The following is an 18,904-nucleotide window of genomic DNA, read 5'->3' as shown; positions in this document are numbered from 1 at the left end:
AGGGAGTACTTCAATATAACCGTTATTAAAACAACTCATTATCACCTGTGGGGACCGATCAGTGGCTTCAATATAAGCGAAATTTCAATATAGCTGATTTCAATATAACCGTTATTTTAATGCAAAGAATATGAGAGGCAAAATCTGGGGATTTATTTCTAATTCAAAATAAGCGGAATTTCAAAATAAGCGATTTCAATATAAGTGGAGTAAGCTGTATTTTCAAAAAGCACATCATAGGATAATGTCATGAAAAGACACATCTCAAATAATGCAAACATAACATGGAGTTGTAATGGTCAGCTCAAAGTCAAAATTGTGTTTTGGTCTAAGAAAATGTGCAGTAATTAACACTTAATTATTTTGTGTTTATTATGTGTATATTAGATATGTTGTATGTAAATTTTAATTTTTTCCACATCTTTATTTAGATGTTAATTATTTTTTTCCCAGTTTCATTATTCAGCTACATATTTATCAAAATTTGAATTTTTATAGTGAAATTGAATGAGGGCCATGATTCACCTATGGGGGGTGTAGAGGTTTACAATAAAGAGCAGAAGACATGGTTTGGTATCTGTGACACCGGCTTCAGTAATGCTGCTGCCAAAGTTGTGTGTCGCAGTCTCGGTTTGGATTACACAGATGGAAGAGCAATCAATGGATCTGCCTATGGAAATATATCTGGGGAGGTTCTCTACACCAATGTCAAGTGTAGTGGACAGGAAACAGATTTTACTCAGTGTATCTATGACTTCAACAAGACCAAATGTGAGAGTGGAATGTATGCTTCTGTAATGTGCAGCAATAAAACTATTGTTGATACTGGTAAGATACATGTACTTAAAGATCACAAATGGTGGAGACACAGAAACTTATTATAATTGCATTATAAAAGTTTTAATTCAGTTTCAAATGTTCAGATATTTTATAAGGAGAGATAATTAAATATTGACTTTATATATGAAATAGAATTTGATTGATATATAGGTATTCTTTGGTTTAATTAAGAGAGAGGTTTATAAATCCCTGATTAATTCTAAACATGCTGGGGCATGTAAAATTCATGTGATTCAATGTTCTATTGAATCTCTGATTGTACATGTAGGTTTTGATGTCCGATTGGCCCCAGATAGTTTATCCAGTACTCTACATGGTATTGTGGAGATCAGAGTAAATGGAGTTTGGGGGCGTGTCTGTATGAATCACTGGGACGACAGAGATGCTAATGTGACATGTAAAAAACTAGGATACGCAGGAGGTGTGGCTTATTTACACATCATGAAGAACCGTAAACCAATAATGATGAACCAAGTACATTGTAAAGGAAATGAGACCAACTTAATGGACTGTGATCATAGCCTTAAACCTGACCTTAAAAACTGTGCATTTCACTCTAATGATGCTGGAATCTTATGTTACCAGTCTAAAGGTCAGTGCAAAGGAATCCAATTTTATGCAACATGTGCATAAAGTATTTTAAAAGGCAAAAGTGAAGGATTTATTAGAAAGAGAAAAGACATACTCCAGGCAAATTTTTTAGCAACATTCTTCTGATGGAAAAATTGCAAAGTTTGTTTTAGTGAACTATGTGCAGCTATTTTTAATGCAGACAACAAGAAAAATATCACTATGCATCTTGACAATGAGAGAAAACATTTAAATTGTTTCTCAAAAGAAAAACATCACATCTTTGTATGTATTCCATAAGTAAGCAACACTTGACAAGACTTCTTCCACATTTTAGGTATTCAGTACAATCTTGTGGGAGGAGAAAGCAATTCGACAGGTCGTGTGGAGCTGAGTTATGATGGTGTTGTTGGCACTGTCTGCGCTTGGTCCTGGAAGACTGCGGATGCTAAAGTTCTTTGTCGACAACTTGGTTATTCGGATGGTATTGTCAGTTACAACCACAACTCTCGACTGGTACCCACTAAGAGATGGGTGACTGGGTACTTCTGTCAGGGGGATGAGAAGACCCTAATGACATGTCTGAACACTGGATTTAACTCCACGTTTTTAGATGATTTGTGTTTATTCAATGAACCAGGAGCATATGCATCATGTTATAATGATGTTATAGGTATAGTACATGTGTTATAGGTATAGTACATGTGTAATTATGAATTTGTCTCCATTTACCAGGATCTATTTATATTGGAACAAAAATTCAGCACAACTACATGTTTATTTATAGAAAACACAGCATATTCTGAACTCATTTAAGTAATATGTTTCTTGTGTTGTTACATGTAAATGTATTTATCTAAACAAACTATAAATTTTAGAGCCAAAGAAGATTCGTCTGGTGAATGGAAATAGCAATTACACAGGTCGACTGGAGGTGTTCATTCAGGGCCCAAACCAATGGGGTACAATTTGTGATGACTTCTGGGATGAGACAGCTGCTAAAGTTGTCTGTCGACAGATGGGACTCACGGGGGGAAAACCAATTAAAGAGGCCCATTTTGGAAGAGGAAGTGGTCCTATCTGGTTTGATAATGTGAAATGTTTTGGCAATGAGACCCATATCTGGGATTGTAGTAATAGAGGTATTGGTACCCATAACTGTAACCACACGGAGGATGTGGGTGTCAAGTGTGAGGGTAAGATTTTTACGATATCTCAGTTTAAAAGTATTAATAATTTTATTTCCTCAAACATTGCAATGGATTTTGTCGAGTTGCAAGAACTAATCTTATTTTTTTTTCATCAAAAAATAAATTATGCAATGTTATTGTAGGTCCTATAATACCAACGACATCAACCACAACTATTTCTACAACAATATCAACGACCACTGTACCCATAACAACAAGTAAAACAAAGACCACAACAACAACAACAACAACAGAACCAACAACATTGAAATCAACAACAATAAAACCAACAACATTAAAACCAACAACATTGAAACCAACGACATTGAAACCAACAACAACCGTAAAACCAACAACAAAAACAACCACAACTCTAAAACCAACTCCTAAACCTACCACAAAGAGACCAACAACATCAACTCAAAAAACAACAACCATTGAATTAACGTCTCCAACAAAAGGAGAGTCAGGAATAAATGCTACATTGGTGCCTCCTAAACAACAACAGGAGAGTTCCACATCGCTGGGTGTGATCATTGCTGTCCCTGTTGTTATTTTCTTTGTCATTTTGGCAGTCATCATTCTTGTGTTTGTGTTCAAAGTCCGCAAATTCCATAAAAGAGACACTATTCCACATGAACGTTTTCACGATGATATCATTGAACACAATAGTGATGGCAGCATTGCTGTCAGTAATCAGTTATATGACATGACAATGCAGCCAACAGGCACTGCCAATGGAAGTGCTGGCGACAATCTGCAGCTGACCAAAAATGGCAGCGCATACTATTCCAAGCCATTGACCAATGGCAGAAATGAAACTAAAAACTCCTTTGCCAATCCTTTGTATGGGCAACAAAATGCAAGCACTGTGATTGACAGTAATGAAGCTTTACCAGACCAAGATGAAATTCGTTTTCCTATAGATGATTCAGTGTCCAAAGCTTGATTTTAAGCTTTAAGTGTTAGATTACAGTATGCTTCTAAAATCATTTAATATCAGAATTAAAATATAATGCATATGGTGAATAGTTTACAGAACACTGGGAAACTTTTTTTGCCTAATTATGAAAGCATTGTTTAACCATTCTTTTGCCTACTTATAGACAGCATTGTATCTCAATCACACACTGTACATGTACTTAATGAGCAACCTCAAAAACTGAAATAATATTTATTAAGGTCCATTCCATGAGAAAATAGCGAACTTGCTAAATGCACAGTCATGTGAAGTTCACTTTATGGAAAAAGCATAATTGTCAAATGTATTGGAACAGAAATTGAGTGGTTGACTTGTTTACCTAGATAAATATAGATGGTTTTGAATAATTCATGTTTTTATTTTTAAATTAATGGCTACTAGATTAAATTGAGTATTAGATATAAGGACATTTACTTCAAATTCCATCTCCAGGGATATTTTGCAAATTTATGTTATTGGTGTGTGGAGCAATTTTTAGCAAGAAGTGTAAAATTTTCAGCTTTTTATAAAAACCAAATTCATCCTAGTTGGTAGTATTTTAATGTCTTAATTGATAGAACATTAAAAATTAAATCACCACACATGATCACTGATAATTCTGATACCAATGATTTCTGTATACATCCAGCATTGATTTCTTTTTCAATATATCAATCATATATTTCTATGCCTTGTCAATTGTTTTTGTAATGAATGTGTTGACATAAGATTGAAAAGTTCCTGATCTTTCTGTGGTGATGTGTTGACTGTTAATTTATCCTTTGTTTACAAATATGTGTTCATATACAATTACTGAATATTCTAGTCTCAGTTGGTATGCAACATGAACTTTACCTGTAATTGTTTTCAAAGAATTAAACATAGCCCTTGGCAATGCGTTATTTCTTCATGGAAGGAAAAGTTTTAAAATGACTTGCAGTATATTAGTTTGTGAAATCAGAGGCATAAAAACTCATTTTTTACAGTTAAATTCCCTTGATTTAAGAATTTTCACAAGAATTTTAAGAAATTAAGCTTAATTTATTTTACAGAAATAAAGGAAAACATTTTTGGAACGTCAAATGACCTTTTTTGTATTTAGATCAGAACTAGGCAAGGATCTGTCAAAATCTATAATAATTCGAATGTTTGTATGAGATTTGCTCAAGTCTTTATGCTAAATAGTTTTCTATTTGTATCTTGAAGTCATTTGCCTTATTTTTTTTTTAGTTAATTTTATCAGAAATATCACAGGGAACAAAGTCATATATAGAAATATAAATCAAAAATTCAGGACAGATGATACAAAACAAAATATTGATGTATGATTGGTATATATATTTTAGAACCTATTTTGGTTGTTAATGATGCAAGTGTCATATTGTTAAAATATTAAAAAATTGTAAACTTTTTATGATGTTCAAAATCCTACCTTCCTGCAATTACCCTTATAAATCTTTACTACTTTTTATCACTTTATAGGACATTATTGTGAAACATTGAACGAAAAAATTAAAATCTATGCAATTTAAACTTAATCATTTTACTTATAAAAAACATGACTTAAATTAGTAATTTCATGACTTAAAAAAAGTTTGTGTCATCTGTCCTTAACATAGAAACTTGAGCAAGTCTTTATTTGTATAACATACATTTATTTATATTTTTCATTATTGTATGTCATAGGTTATTTGTCTGTGAAAATTCAGTACTCTCCTACTGTTGCCGTTGTCTGCAGAATGAAAATGTGATATTTTTTACTAAGGAAATGATAGGGAAATGATTGTGTTTATAATCATCTTGACATTAAATGATATGAAATGAATTTATTTACTTTTTATGAATCTTACATTTATTTTTTTTTTTATTATTATTGATGCCTAAAGATTGACCTGCTAGCTGCTTTTTCTAACACAAACTTTGGGGTCTATACATGTACTTGAGACACATCATTATTAATTATTAGGTTCTGGGATCATGAAGCAGTAAACTTAAATCAAAATGCCAAGCATTCATATTATGCTTATTCACCTTAACCACAGTATTTGCACATAACCATCAACAACATTTGTGTTTGTTATTTTAAAGCTATTTACAAATTTTAACTGAAGTCAAAGAGTGCTTCATACATGTACCAGCAAACTCCCATAACCAGGACAAGTAGGATGTTGATTGATATCACGCTATACTGTACCAGGATTCTCCACCATGCTTAATTGTCGAAGTTTGCATAGAAAATAAGATGAGTGATACTCAAATTAAGAAATGAATTAAATATAAATTTTATTTTAACACTGAGCTAACCGTGTACAAAATGAGATGGACCTTTGGGCCTCAAAAAATCGATTTAGCTGTTGATTTGTGATATATTCTTTCGGGGAAAATGACAAGCTATAATTTGTCTTTTACAGAAAATAATGTTTCACATAAAATTAAGTTTCCTTGATTAGATATAAATGTACATTGTAAGTCATGTAAAACTACTTGCTAGTATAATCATCTTCACACACTGTCTGACCAGTTCTAGGCGGCCTCCGTTTTTGGAGGATAGCTTTTTTATCCTCTGAAAACAGAGGATAGCGGTCTCGCCACCTACCGGACTTTTCAAAACAACAGTTAACTCTGAACCAAAAAAGAACAGCAACTCTTGCATTTATGAACCGTACGCAGATTTCTCAACCAAAACAAATAAAAAGTACTATTTCATATGATGATGGATAAATCAGGATATTAAATCAATATAACAGTATTTGTTGTAAATGCCGTCAATCAATTATTCAGTTCACAGCCTAGTTTACAACGATTACCCGTACCTGCCTGTGAGGTTAATTTTAAGCACGCTGATTTTCCAGTAACGTAGTAATGTGATAAGTGGTATAGAAATATTGATAAACTTTTTTTTGAAAAATCCAAGTTTAATTATGTCAAGGGTGTTAACTTTTATAATTAACAGTTCTTGGATAAGAGAAAACTCCGGACAACTGTTCAATGTAATTTATTTATTTTCCATCGACATGATGGTATTTGATGCAGTATTTACGTTATATCATCAATGACATGGTGATCTACAATAAATATGAAAACTTACGTACCGTCCATTTACACATTAAATATTTAAATAAATTTACATCAACTATTTAATTCATAATTTAATTTACTGAAAATATAAAATAGTTTAATTAAAATATCTTACCATGTAGACAGAATTTAAGCTCCTAATTATAAAGCTAAGTTACGGACAATGGCAGTCCTCGTAACGTCCATCTATATCAGAGGGTTTTCATCAAGTGATTTAAAATAATATTAAAGGTTAATAAAATTCGCGCCAGCCATGCGCAATGACTGGAAAAACCAGTCAAACACATCCATGCACATCCCATACTCACCATATGACATCAGAGGTGATGAACTTACAAACCATGAATGAATGACGCATGCGCAAATTATCATACATAGTAACATATAGTAAATACTAATCCTGTGACAATTATCTAAATTATTTTATTCGTTTAATTATCCTTAAGCACATCACTTAAATTATCTGTTTTATTTATTTAATATGCTATTCAATAAATTTATTTTTTTTTTCTTTATTTATTCATAACTATTCATTCATTCCTCTATTAAATTCGTTTTAGTTGCTTATTTTATAAGGCAGAAAAATTTTTGCATTTTAATGTTTCCTTCTGTGTTTCCTTTTTCTCTCTTTTTTTAAATTAAAGGAAAATATGAACATAATATCAAAGTCCCTTTTCATTTGTCTTCATAGGGGAAAAAAACATAAAAATAAAACTAAATATCAAGAAATATTCGGTAATTAGAAGTCTCTGACGAGACTGTAGCTCCACCGGTTGTACTTATAAAGGAAGATAAAAGTAGCACTTGGACTTGAAACTTTGCAACAGCAATAAATAGAGTAATGATCCTTGGTTTATAGTCTCTTTTTGTGGCAAGATTTATTGCAATCAGGCTAAAACTGTAGGAGGAGTAGCCTTTTAAAACAATTTTACAGAAATTTGGATTTAAGTAACCATGGCGACATCATTCAAAAAATAGAAAAACAATAACGACAATTATGTATCTCAGTTTAGTCTACTTGTATGCCAAGTTATACTGAAATCAGACAGAAAGTGTAGGAGGAGTAGCGTTTTGAAAGTATTTCACAGAAATTTCTATTTTTAGTAACCATGGCAACACTGTTCATTGAAATCCAAAACTGGTACATGTATAAAGAATTATGTATCTAAGTATAGTCTACTTGTGTGCCAAGTTATTCTGAAATCAGACGAAAGCTGTAGGAGGAGTAGCGTTTTGAATGTATTTCCAAGAAATCTCTATTTTTAGTAACCATGGCAACACCGTTCATTGAAATCCAAATCTGGTATACAGAATTATGTATCTTATTATAGTCTACTTGTGTGCCAAGTTATATTGAAATCAGATCAAAACTGCAGGAGGAGTAGCGTTTTGAAAGTTTTTCAAAGAAATTTCTATTTTTAGTAACCATTGCAACACCGTTCATTGAAATCAAAAACCAATTCACAGAATAATGTATCTTAGTATTGTCTACTTGTGTGCCAAGTTATATTGATATCAGACTAAAACTGTAGGAGGAGTAGCGTTTTGAAAGTATTTCCCAGAAATCTCTATTTTTAGTAACCACGCAACACCATTCATTGAAATCAAAATCCGATAAACAGAATTATATGTCTTAGTGTAGTCTACTTATGTGCTAAGTTATTATCAATTCCAGTATAGTGTGCAGTTTCGCATTACGTCACGATCTATTTTAACAGATGCGCCCAGCGTAAACAATTCACGCTCCCGGTATAAGATCTGTGTGATTGGTCAAATCATTTTGTCAACATTGACACGGAAATAGTCTGTTGCACGAGCAACCAATCAGGGATAAGGAGAAACTACCAGTCAGAAAGCTTGCGGTTAGGAGGCGTGTACTATTTACCTTGAGCGCAGCTGTCATCATAGGTTGTGACGTAATGCAAAACGGTACATTTCACTGGAATTGATAATATATTGAAATCAGACCAAAACTATAGGAGGAGTAGCGTTTTGACAAATTGTTTACAGACAGACAGCTAGACGGACGACAGACATCTTACTATCGCAGAAGCTCTTCTGGTCTCTGACCAGTAGAGCTAAAAATGGAGCCCAAAAAATGCCAACTTTGAAAATAAATTGCAAAATAGCTAGACATAGAATCTCAAAACGCCACATACAATCGATAGTTTAATGTTTGAACTTTTATTTGCAAGCATACTCTGGTGCTTGCACTTTTCCATTAAAGGTAAATTAGCTGTGATATCCTCTGAAATTGGAGGATAAGCTATTCCACAATGAAATGCGATTATCCATATAAATGGCCGCCATATTGAAACTAGCTATCCTCCGAAATCGGAGGCCGCCCAGACCTTTAAGAAGTAAAAAAAAATTCAGTACATAACGTTTTATTTAAACACAACTAGACACAATATCTATTTTTTTTTTAATTTAAATCATAAGGGCTCAGTCACACCTTACCGGGTAGCACTAACGGATGCCAGGCAGATGAAGAAATGAAGACGGAACGCATTTTGTTGGTAATATACGTTGCTGAAAATCTCTTCCACCGCATTTTGAGGCGCTTGCGATCAATATGAAACTATAAAACAAAACCTGAACGATTTTCAGATATATATGTACTGTACAAGCAACGGCCAACTAACGTTTCCGTAACGAATGAGTACCGTGTAAACTGTAAACGAACCTTAGACTAACGCCGTAACGGACGTACGATCAGTGTCCGGAGCACGTCAGGTTTATCCGTTTCACTACCAGTAATTGTCCGGTTGTGACTTAGGTCTTACAGACATCAACAAAAGCAGACCGGAGAAGTACAGGAAAAGAAATGCACAGGAAGTTCCGTACAAATCGCACGTAAATGGATATCTACTGTACTTCAAACCAACATACCTTACTTATAAAGCGGACACCTGGATGTGTGCGTTCGTGTCCATTTCAAGTTTGAACATCTCTAAACTTTCCGCCGGATAAAGCGAACTTCACCGGACATCGACCGTATTCACCGAATAAGAAACGGACAAGAAACGCATGTGGACGGAGACAAACGGATTGAAAATGACGTCCATTTGCGCTATCCGGTAAGTTTTGACTGAGCCCTTAACTTTACAAATGTACATATACATGTAGGGTATATGTACATTATTTAATTTAACAACGATAAAAGGGAAAATTAAGAATTATTGTGATTAAAGAAGAGACACGGTTACTGAGTTTGAAGTGAATGTTGCAAAAACCGTTATTTTATCTGAACTTCCATCGTCGGATACCCACGGGTGATCTCGTCTATTACTCATCACGAGTAAAATACGAGATCACCTGTGGATATCCGACGATGGTGAATTTCCATCCTAAAATATATAAAGCTTCAAATTTGAACTGAATTTTAATGAATTTGACTTAGCAATACATGTACAGATAAACATTGCCTTAAAAGATATGATTATTCATAGAGAATATCGAAATTTTATTTAAATTTCATTATATTAAATAAGAAAACAGACCTAAAACAAAAAGGAACAAGTGGTTATGTTACATATGACCAATTCATCCATATGCATATCTAAGATGTTTGTAATTATAATTATCACACGTGAATTTAAATTAATGAATATTTATCAATACATAGTAATAAAACATAAGAGTTTTACTTGAGCACATACTTGTACTATTTCTTTAAATAATTATAATATTTAAAAATTTATCAAAATTATTATTAAAGATAGGTTTCAATATTTTCAAGTAATCAAACAGAAGTAGATAGTTGACACACCGAGCATAATCTGTGATAAAATTATAAATATTAATACTCAATAACAGAAATTATTACAAATTAGAGTCCGAAGTCATAAAAGATTATTATCGTCTTCCTCTTCGACCACCTCTTCGAGGTCCTTGTCTCCCTCTTCCCCTTCCACGAGTCTCCTGTTGTCCGTAGTCACTTCTACGAGTCTCCTGTTGTCCGTTGTCACTTCCTCTCCCCCATCCTCTTCTCCACCCTCCTCGAAAGTCCTGTTGATCATGTTCTCTCCCTCTTCCCCATCCTCCCCTCCCTCGTCCTCTGTAATACTGTTGTCCATACTCACCCACTCCTCCTCGCCTTCCTCTTCCTCTTGGTTCATATTGTCCAGGCTCGTTTCCACGATCCCACGATGTATTATCCATAGCCGGCTGATTGTATTCAAAGGTTTCTCTTTTTTCCAAAGATGGGAATTCGTTATTCCAGTTATAATTTTCTTGACTATTACCACGACCTTGATCAAACCTAAATTCATCCAAATGACGTGTAGCGTTCCTTCCTCGTCCTTGGTTTCCGAAAACTATCGGTATGGGACATTCATTCGTTTGATTCCATGTTGAATTTCTGTTTTCCTTTCGTTTGTCTCTCCTCTGGTTTTTCTTGAAATTATCATTATTGACAAGCGTGGGATAATCTTGTTGAAATTCTCTGTCATTTCCAGACGGATTATCTTTCCATACTTGTTTGTTTCTTCCTTTAGAATTATTTTTCTGGAATGCTGTTCCGTCATCTTCAACCTGTTTCCCGCGGGTTTTTGGACGCGCGCCTTGCTCGTTGTAGTTTTTGTTTTGTCCTGGTTTATCTGTTTCTTGCGGAATTTGAAAAGGCTGCAATGACAGTCTGTCGAGTCCGAGGCAAATGACACAATTACTGATCTCGTTCAAAAAGCTGAAGGGATGACCTAAAAGTGCGAAAAAATCATGATTTTTTTTTAAACTCTCTTTAACTCAAGACAATTAACTATATATTCTTTGATTCATATTCGCCAACCCAAAAATCTCAGATGCAATTGTTAGGTAGATCATTCTTATTATTAAACTTAACTAGCTTTATTTTAGCAATTGTTATATGTATGCCAATGGACACTCCCGAAAACAGCGATTATTTGCTCGGTGCATACAATAATGAGAGCCGAATCTTTATTACACAAGAAGCCTATATATTATTCTTATGACGGAGTAGTTTTAACTTATGATTTTAACTATTTCATAAAATCATTTATAACATTTTAGATCGTTTGGTCTTAATATGATAGTCTGCACCCTGTTAGTCAAACTTTAATAAAAATGAAGTGAAAGGTTCATATTTCTGTTAATTAGATCCCACTGTCGAAAGAAAATTCTCCAATTACGTACAATATTTTACTATTTTTAATGCCTCCCCTTTCAAGAGGCTGGGATCTATCTCTGTTTTTACTTAATTCCTTAACTGAGGATGTGATGTGCAAAGTTTGGATGGGCATAAAGAATAATGCTAACATGTACATGTTTAGAGAAATACTGACGCATCTAGAGTTTCTGGACAAAGAAGGGAAAAATGAAGCAAGTAAAAAGTTCACAGGGCTTTTGATTCAATTAAAGAAGAAATAGCAAATACTGACCATTTGCACACATTTTCCAGGTTTCAGCATGGATTTCAATTACAGCAATCAGCTCAGGCGATTTAGCAGCTGTTTGTATCCACGCTTTTCCTATTTTACTCAGGAAAGGTGCAAAATAGTCCATTCTTTCTTCTACGTCCCTTGACCAGTAGTCGAGGTCATTTTCTGATTTAATAAAAGAATTTTGCAAAAGCTCTAGGTTACGCTTAAATTCTTGAATTTTTTCATACTTAAACTGCTTTTTGGATAGTCCTTCCTGATTCTTATCTGCACTATCCTGCCTGCTGAAGTAATCTCTTCCTGTTTCATCATCATCAGAATCATCTGAATCTAAATCTTCCTTCTCGGAGACTCCTGCTCCCTGCTCTGATGTCATCTGTGGAGACAATGTGTTGTATTGTATCACAATAAACACCTTCCACCAGGCTCTAATAACTCGTAGTTTTGTATAAATACTGTGATATCTCTGATTTCCTGATTTTTTCTTTTGTAGTAATTGTTTCATGGACTGCAAATAATGTTTTGCAGATGTCAGTAAAATATTATTTATTTGTTGTAAAGATTGTTCATTTGCAGCAACAAATGTTCCAAACTTTGTAATATACTCCAAACAACTTTCAGAAAAGCCTGCAAGTATGGGATATGTAAAGACGTTTAACTTCTTTGACACAGAATCTATCGTGTTTCTAATCTCGTTAAGGGTCAGACTTTGTTTTTTGAGCTCTGTCTGGTAACGTGGATGCCACGTGATTACTTTTGAACACTTTGGGCATCGCTTTATATAAAAAACATCTGCAGCATGTTCCATGTAAGCATCAATAGTTTTGGAATTGAAAGTATGTCCACAATCTTGAAGTTCGACAAAAAGATTGGATCCATCTTTCGATAACCTCTGAATTTCCTTGTGGTTGCATTTCTTACATAGCTTTGGACAAGGGTCTCCACAAAATCCTATACACTGATGACCACATGTCAATTTTTTAGTGCATCTCTCATTGCATTTTGGACGGTCGCATACGTCAGAGCAGAGTTTCGAGCATTTATAATGTGGGCATGCCCAGTCACATGGTTTGGTGCATATCTCACATGCTTTGTTGCAGGGATGAGTACAGCTTAAGTGGGAGCATCCAAAACCACATGTATTGGAACAAGGACCACAGCTTCCACAAGTACTACTTTTGCACTGATGACCACAGATGAGCATTTTATTACATATTTTTTGACATTCCCTGTGTTGAAAGTTAAGTTTGCATTCCGAGCAGGAGCCTTTGCATATGTGACCACACAGAAGGACAGATTTGCATGGTTCCTTGCACAGTGCATGACTTGTTTTCTTCTCTGAGCAAGGTACATTCAATATATGACCGCAAGGCAGCTCTTTGGCAACGAGAGTTTTGCATGATGGTAAATCTGAAAAGTGTTTTAATCCAGAAAATAACTGCTTTTTAAGGTAGCATAAAATTTCTGTTTCATGTCCACATTCCGGTCGAACAATATGCACCTTTTTCTCGCAGTTTTCTGTATCGGGATTTTTATAACACTCAATGAAAATTTTGTGTCCACAAAACGGTATGTCCCTCTCCGTTTTTGTTAAACATTTTATGGTTGGATCGTCAGGATCAACATGGCAAGGTAATAGTAGAGAGTGTTTGCATTTAAGGAGTTTAACAACCTTCTCTTTGCACTGAACATCAGCATTATTTACATTTATTTTACATGGAAGAGTTTTGATATGACCACATGGTAATCTTTTCTCCACTGGTTTATCACAAGCTATCGTTGAAACGTCTTCGCGACATTCTACAACAAGCATGTGACCACATTCCTTTTGCTTTTTCATTTTTATTTTGCAAGTGCAGGGATTTGGAAAATGACATTTTTTCTGACACACATGATCCGACTCGCAAACTTTGCCACACTTGGCCTGGCACTCAGCTTCAGGTTTCAAATGGCATGAAACTTCGACATTTTCATGATGGCATTCAAAATCGGTCATTACTCTTGCTTTGCATTTGATATCATCCTCCCGTAAGTGACAAGCGATTTCAATATCATGCCCACATTTCAGTGTTTTCTTAACTATTTCTTTGCACGGATTATTTATTTGATAGTCTTTTGCTGATTCATAACATTTTCTGGTGTACGTATGATCGCAGCTATTTTCTGTAAGCCTGCTGAGATACAAGTAACGATAAAGACGAGGTGTTTTCGATGTTAGACTAATAGTTCTTTTTTCTGTGACATCTTTCTTACACTGTATCCTATACATGTACTTACTCTCAAAACACTGTAATTCACATTCATGGCCACATGGAAGTTGTTTGATGACCTTTTCTAGGCACTTGTAGAATTCCACATCAATATAACACTCCAGGTCTATTTCATGATTGCAACTTAAAGTCCTGTGTACAATTTGTTTGCATTTGAACCTTACTGGATTCTCCCAGCAGTACATTTCTGCTTCATGCTCACAAGGAAGATTTTTCCGAACAATCTCCTTACACTTGTATAATTCATGGTCAGTATGACAAGGTAGCTTTTTTAAATGACCACAATTCAACTTTCTTTCTACCAAAACTTTACAAACAAATGAAGCAGGATCTTCGTAGCATGGTATTCTAGCACTGTGTCCACAAAGTAGTTCCTTGTCTACTTGTACTTGACATTTGATTGTTTCTGGATCTACATGACACGGTAGAGCTAGTTCATGCTTACAAGGTAAAGATTTTATCATTTTAACATCGCACATACAATCTTTGGGGAAATGACACCGTTTCTTACACTTATGATCACGTACACAGACTTTTGAGCACATTTTTCTGCATTCAATTTCCTTGTGCTCGGGGTCTCTCGGATGACAATATAGGTCACAGGCATGCCCACAATTTCGTCTTATATCACACTGGAGGGAACATCCTCCTTCGGGAGCTTTATCAAAATCCGAAGGGAGTACAGCATAAATGCGAGATGATTTGTGAATCCGACAGAAAAGCGGAAGTCCTTTCCCAAGCGCTCCATTCTGTTCCATCATTTTGATAGCTTTTCCCCATAACTTGCATCTGTAAGAAAACTTGCGTATGATGTCAAAGTTTCCAATGACATAAAGACCGATTTTTGCTCTGGATAATGCAACACATACACGATTTTCTTTGTTGAGAAATCCAATTTTGCCTTCATTGTTACTTCTGACTAGAGACAAAAGAACAATGTCATTTTCCTCCCCCTGATAGTTATCCAGAATTGAAATGTGGATTCCTTCAAATTCTCTTCTTGGCATGTGATCCCGTATAAGAAACATTTGGCCAGAATATGGTGTAAGGATAGTAATTTGGTTTGTTGTATATCCCTGTTTAAGAAGATAACGAGTGAGGCGTTGAATATAAAGGGCTTCATGGTCATTCCAGTAGCTTCGAGTCTCCTCCTTTGTGGATTCCTCTTTGGTATGTGATACAAAGTACACATCTTTTTCAATGCCCATGACATGTTCATATTGAAAGACATTTTCGTTATCCACAAGTTTTGCATAAACAGGACGAACCAATTGTGAAATTAGTGGGCGCATCCGATGCTGTCGTTCTAGGCAAACATAGGGTAATCCTAGATTTATCATTCTCTCGAACATCGATAGCGCCAAGTTATATTCTTCAGCTAGTTTATACACTGCAGGTTTGGGCTCCAATTGTTTGTGATCGCCGATTAAGATAAGATGTTCGCAATTTGAATTAAGAGTTGCTATTATGTGTGCCTCTAAAACTTCTGCTGCTTCTTCTACAATGATTACTCGAGGTCCAACTTCTCTCAAAACATCTTGATATCTAGCTGCCCCCGATGTCGTCATAGCAATTATTGCTGAATGTAACAAAATTTCACGATCTATTTTCTGCTTTTCTCGTAAATATTTTTCGTGTAATTCAGCATACTTTTTCTCCTCCTGTCTTAGAAGGTCTTTAACCCTCTCGCGCAATTTGAGAATAAAGTATCTGTACATTCTCCATCTCTGATTATCTGATATTCTCCATGGTCTTTTTATTGCCTTCTCAATTTCAGATGGCGCCATGACATCATTACTAAGAATCTTCAGTTTTACTTTTCTGCCATGATCATCTAAAAGTTTTTTAAATAAATCATCGAAGACACCGTTTTTTAGAATAGATTCTATTATTAAATCAACACTGACTCCAATTTCTTCGAATTCCAAATCAACTTCAAATTCATCATCCTCAACATGCCTCTCCGCATTGATTAGTTCAGCCTCAGTATCTATAATAATTTTTTCCATAGTTTCCTCACTTGCTGTATTCGTGACGTCAATTGTTTCTCCCATAGCTTTTGCCAACGCATATTTTTCGTAATCTTTATATGCAGCCTGCAGTAATGAATTCTCGTCAATTTTCAACCATTCAAGCATTCCAAAGTCCTTGCTATTTTTCAAAAGAGTATCAACCTCTTCAATCCAAGGGCTCAAAATGTCTTCGCCAAAAATATTTTGAATAGATTTTTTCATTATCCATTTGATTTTTGATATTTTTCTGTAGGTTTTTTGAAGTTCGTCTAAGTATTGTTTATCATTGACTTCCAAATAATGAAATTCACGTCTTTTGTACTTTAATGAATATTCCTCTATTTTTGGGTTTGAGCATCTTGAGCCAACACGAACAAGCTTTGATCCCCATCTTTGTTTACTATCTGGATCTAAGAAATTCACAATGCCTTCCATGAATTGATCCAGGGCATGGTTTGTATAGCAAACGATCAGCATAGCAGAAGAAGCCTCCTCTGTAAGGCGAGGAGGAGGGTATCTTCTAAAAGCGCCTCTAACTGGCAGCCTCTCATAAACTTTTTGTTCATTCATCCAATATGTTTTATTATGCAGCAATACCTTTGCTATGACTAGACCTAAATGTGTTTTGCCTGTCCCGGGTGGACCTTGTATAATAACAAATTCCCTTGTTAAGGCACATTTCAATGCTTGAAACTGTGATTCATCCAGATGAAGCTCTTCTGCTGAAGGCCATTCATCTGATAGTAGTCTGTATTGCTTTTTATCAACTCTGTGATTAAAAACCCTAAAAATAAAATTTTGATTAATAATTGGTTCTAAGTCATACTCGATTTCTTCATCCTCCTCTACATATGACGGGGGTTTTATGTCTTTACAACCCTCCACTATGTATCTCCTGAATGGAAGATCTTCTTCCTTTATATTCTGTAGGGAGGACAACACATGTTTGTAAGACTCGAAATAAGCTGAACTTTCCACCATAGTCATCGATAAGCCTAATGGGACCTCTAACTGACCTTTCCCCTTTCTCATGCTCACTTTGATGGTACAGTCTGTTTTGATTTTATCGTAGTCGGCATTTTCAATGACAGCAAAGTAGAGTGTATCAAAATTGTCGGGTGACAGGCAAAGAAGTGACCCATAAAGCAATCTTTTGCTTCTTTCCCATCTAACCCGACTAACTTGATATTGGTCTAATTTGATTTCATGGAGAAGACCATTGGTAGACTCTTCTTTGGAAACAATAGTTACATTTTTGTAGAGTTTGACATCCTGCAATCTTCTTATTTCTCTATTGGCATCTATTGTTTTTGCTTCAATGTATTCGAATATTCCACCTCTCAACTGAGCAATGCAGTCCTCCCTTAAAAGTCTAAACTGGATATCTAAGTAATGATCCAAATTGTCGTAAAACCCTTCTATCAAATTTTTTCTCAAAAAAGGTTCATGAAAAATATCATCCCTGGTGGGCAGTATTGGTATCTTGCGAAAATCATTAGGTGGTTTTCTCTTATCTTGTTTTTCTCTCCGTTTTTCTAATTGGGGTTTGATCAAGTTTTCAGAAATGCTCTTCTGAATATCTTCAATATCATTTTTTATGGCCAGTAGACTACTGTTCAGCCTTTCATCACTGTTCTGTGATATAAATCGTGTAATTGTGGAATTTAAATAATTACACAGTCCCAAGGAAGCTAGAGCAGTTGTTGGAATTTTGCTGCACAACTGTTGTAGAAATTTTACTAAATTATCTAATATTTCAAGCCATTCTTCATTGATTTCAGGTGATGTTACTTCGATTCTACTCAGAAGCCCAAGCGTTTGAGTGAAATATTTATCAGTCGATATCTCTGAGAGAACCTTGTTCACTTGCAGCTGCAATAGCGGGTCATCACAAGTGATAATTTTTGTAAAAACCTTCCAGAATAATACGGATTTCTCTGTACTGTTGAAATCGGAACTCGTCTCACGAAAGCGACTGGACGACCAAATAGGACTTTCTAAGATATGATGAACGGACAGACTTTGAAATTGTCTTAATTCTGAAACCGAGTAGGTTTTGATGTCCTTTTCCGAAGACATTATTCTGGTTAATTTCTGTGAAACAAATAAAGACAACTTACCTAATAATTAAAAAAGAAAGCCACAATACAAATTATGTGAACTGTTTGCATTTTTTTTATGACTGAAAAATAACTTTACCTTAGATGGTTCAAAAAGGATTTTTTTTTAAAATAAAAAATTGACATAAAGATATTCTTTCATTTAAAAACATTCATTAATAAGTACACTGTATATTAAGAATAAAAAAGTAGTTACCTTTACATGGATGCTGCTTTCACTTCATTCGCCTAATCGATGAAAATTCAGAAAACAAAATATAAGATTTTAATTTTGATTGTCAGAAGAACGCCAACAGATATGTCTAATATATTCATACCTACCTCATATGGCTTCTTTTTCCTTTACTGCTGGAGGTAATTCAGCTTCCAGATTTCATTTCTTCTATCAAGAACAAAAAGTCATTGGATATATATCTCAAGAGTTACAACTCCCTATACTATTTACCGGTATTAAAAACATATAT

At 34.7% G+C, this 18,904-nt stretch overlaps 2 protein-coding genes across 2 annotated transcripts in view; one reads left to right on the top strand and one right to left on the bottom strand.

Annotated features, from left to right (window-relative positions):
• LOC133181640 (deleted in malignant brain tumors 1 protein-like) overlaps positions 1 to 4,452 on the top strand; it is a 35,151-nt gene extending 30,699 nt beyond the window's left edge. The window contains exons 30-34 of the mRNA XM_061316186.1: positions 499 to 828; positions 1,109 to 1,432; positions 1,748 to 2,083; positions 2,289 to 2,606; positions 2,744 to 4,452. Coding sequence (XP_061172170.1) covers positions 499 to 828; positions 1,109 to 1,432; positions 1,748 to 2,083; positions 2,289 to 2,606; positions 2,744 to 3,549 — 2,114 coding nt within the window. The 3' untranslated portion in view covers positions 3,550 to 4,452. The remainder of the gene's footprint in view (positions 1 to 498; positions 829 to 1,108; positions 1,433 to 1,747; positions 2,084 to 2,288; positions 2,607 to 2,743) is intronic.
• A 5,909-nt stretch (positions 4,453 to 10,361) lies between these two features.
• Positions 10,362 to 18,399, bottom strand: LOC133181634 (NFX1-type zinc finger-containing protein 1-like). The gene is made up of 2 exons (XM_061316178.1): positions 12,039 to 18,399; positions 10,362 to 11,339 (listed from the first exon to the last, which is right to left on the bottom strand). Exons 1-2 carry the CDS (start codon positions 18,397 to 18,399, stop codon positions 10,498 to 10,500), a joined length of 7,203 nt encoding a protein of 2,400 aa, XP_061172162.1. The 3' UTR covers positions 10,362 to 10,497.
• Positions 18,400 to 18,904: the final 505 nt, after the last annotated feature.

The sequence above is a fragment of the Saccostrea echinata genome, unplaced genomic scaffold (genome assembly GCF_033153115.1).
Source record: "Saccostrea echinata isolate AGI-Se365-2 ecotype Australia unplaced genomic scaffold, CSIRO_AGI_Sech_v1 ptg000009l, whole genome shotgun sequence".
Taxonomy (NCBI): Eukaryota; Metazoa; Mollusca; class Bivalvia; order Ostreida; family Ostreidae; genus Saccostrea; species Saccostrea echinata.
The sequence above is the reverse complement of the archived record's forward strand: the minus strand, read 5'-3'. Positions and strand labels throughout refer to the sequence as shown.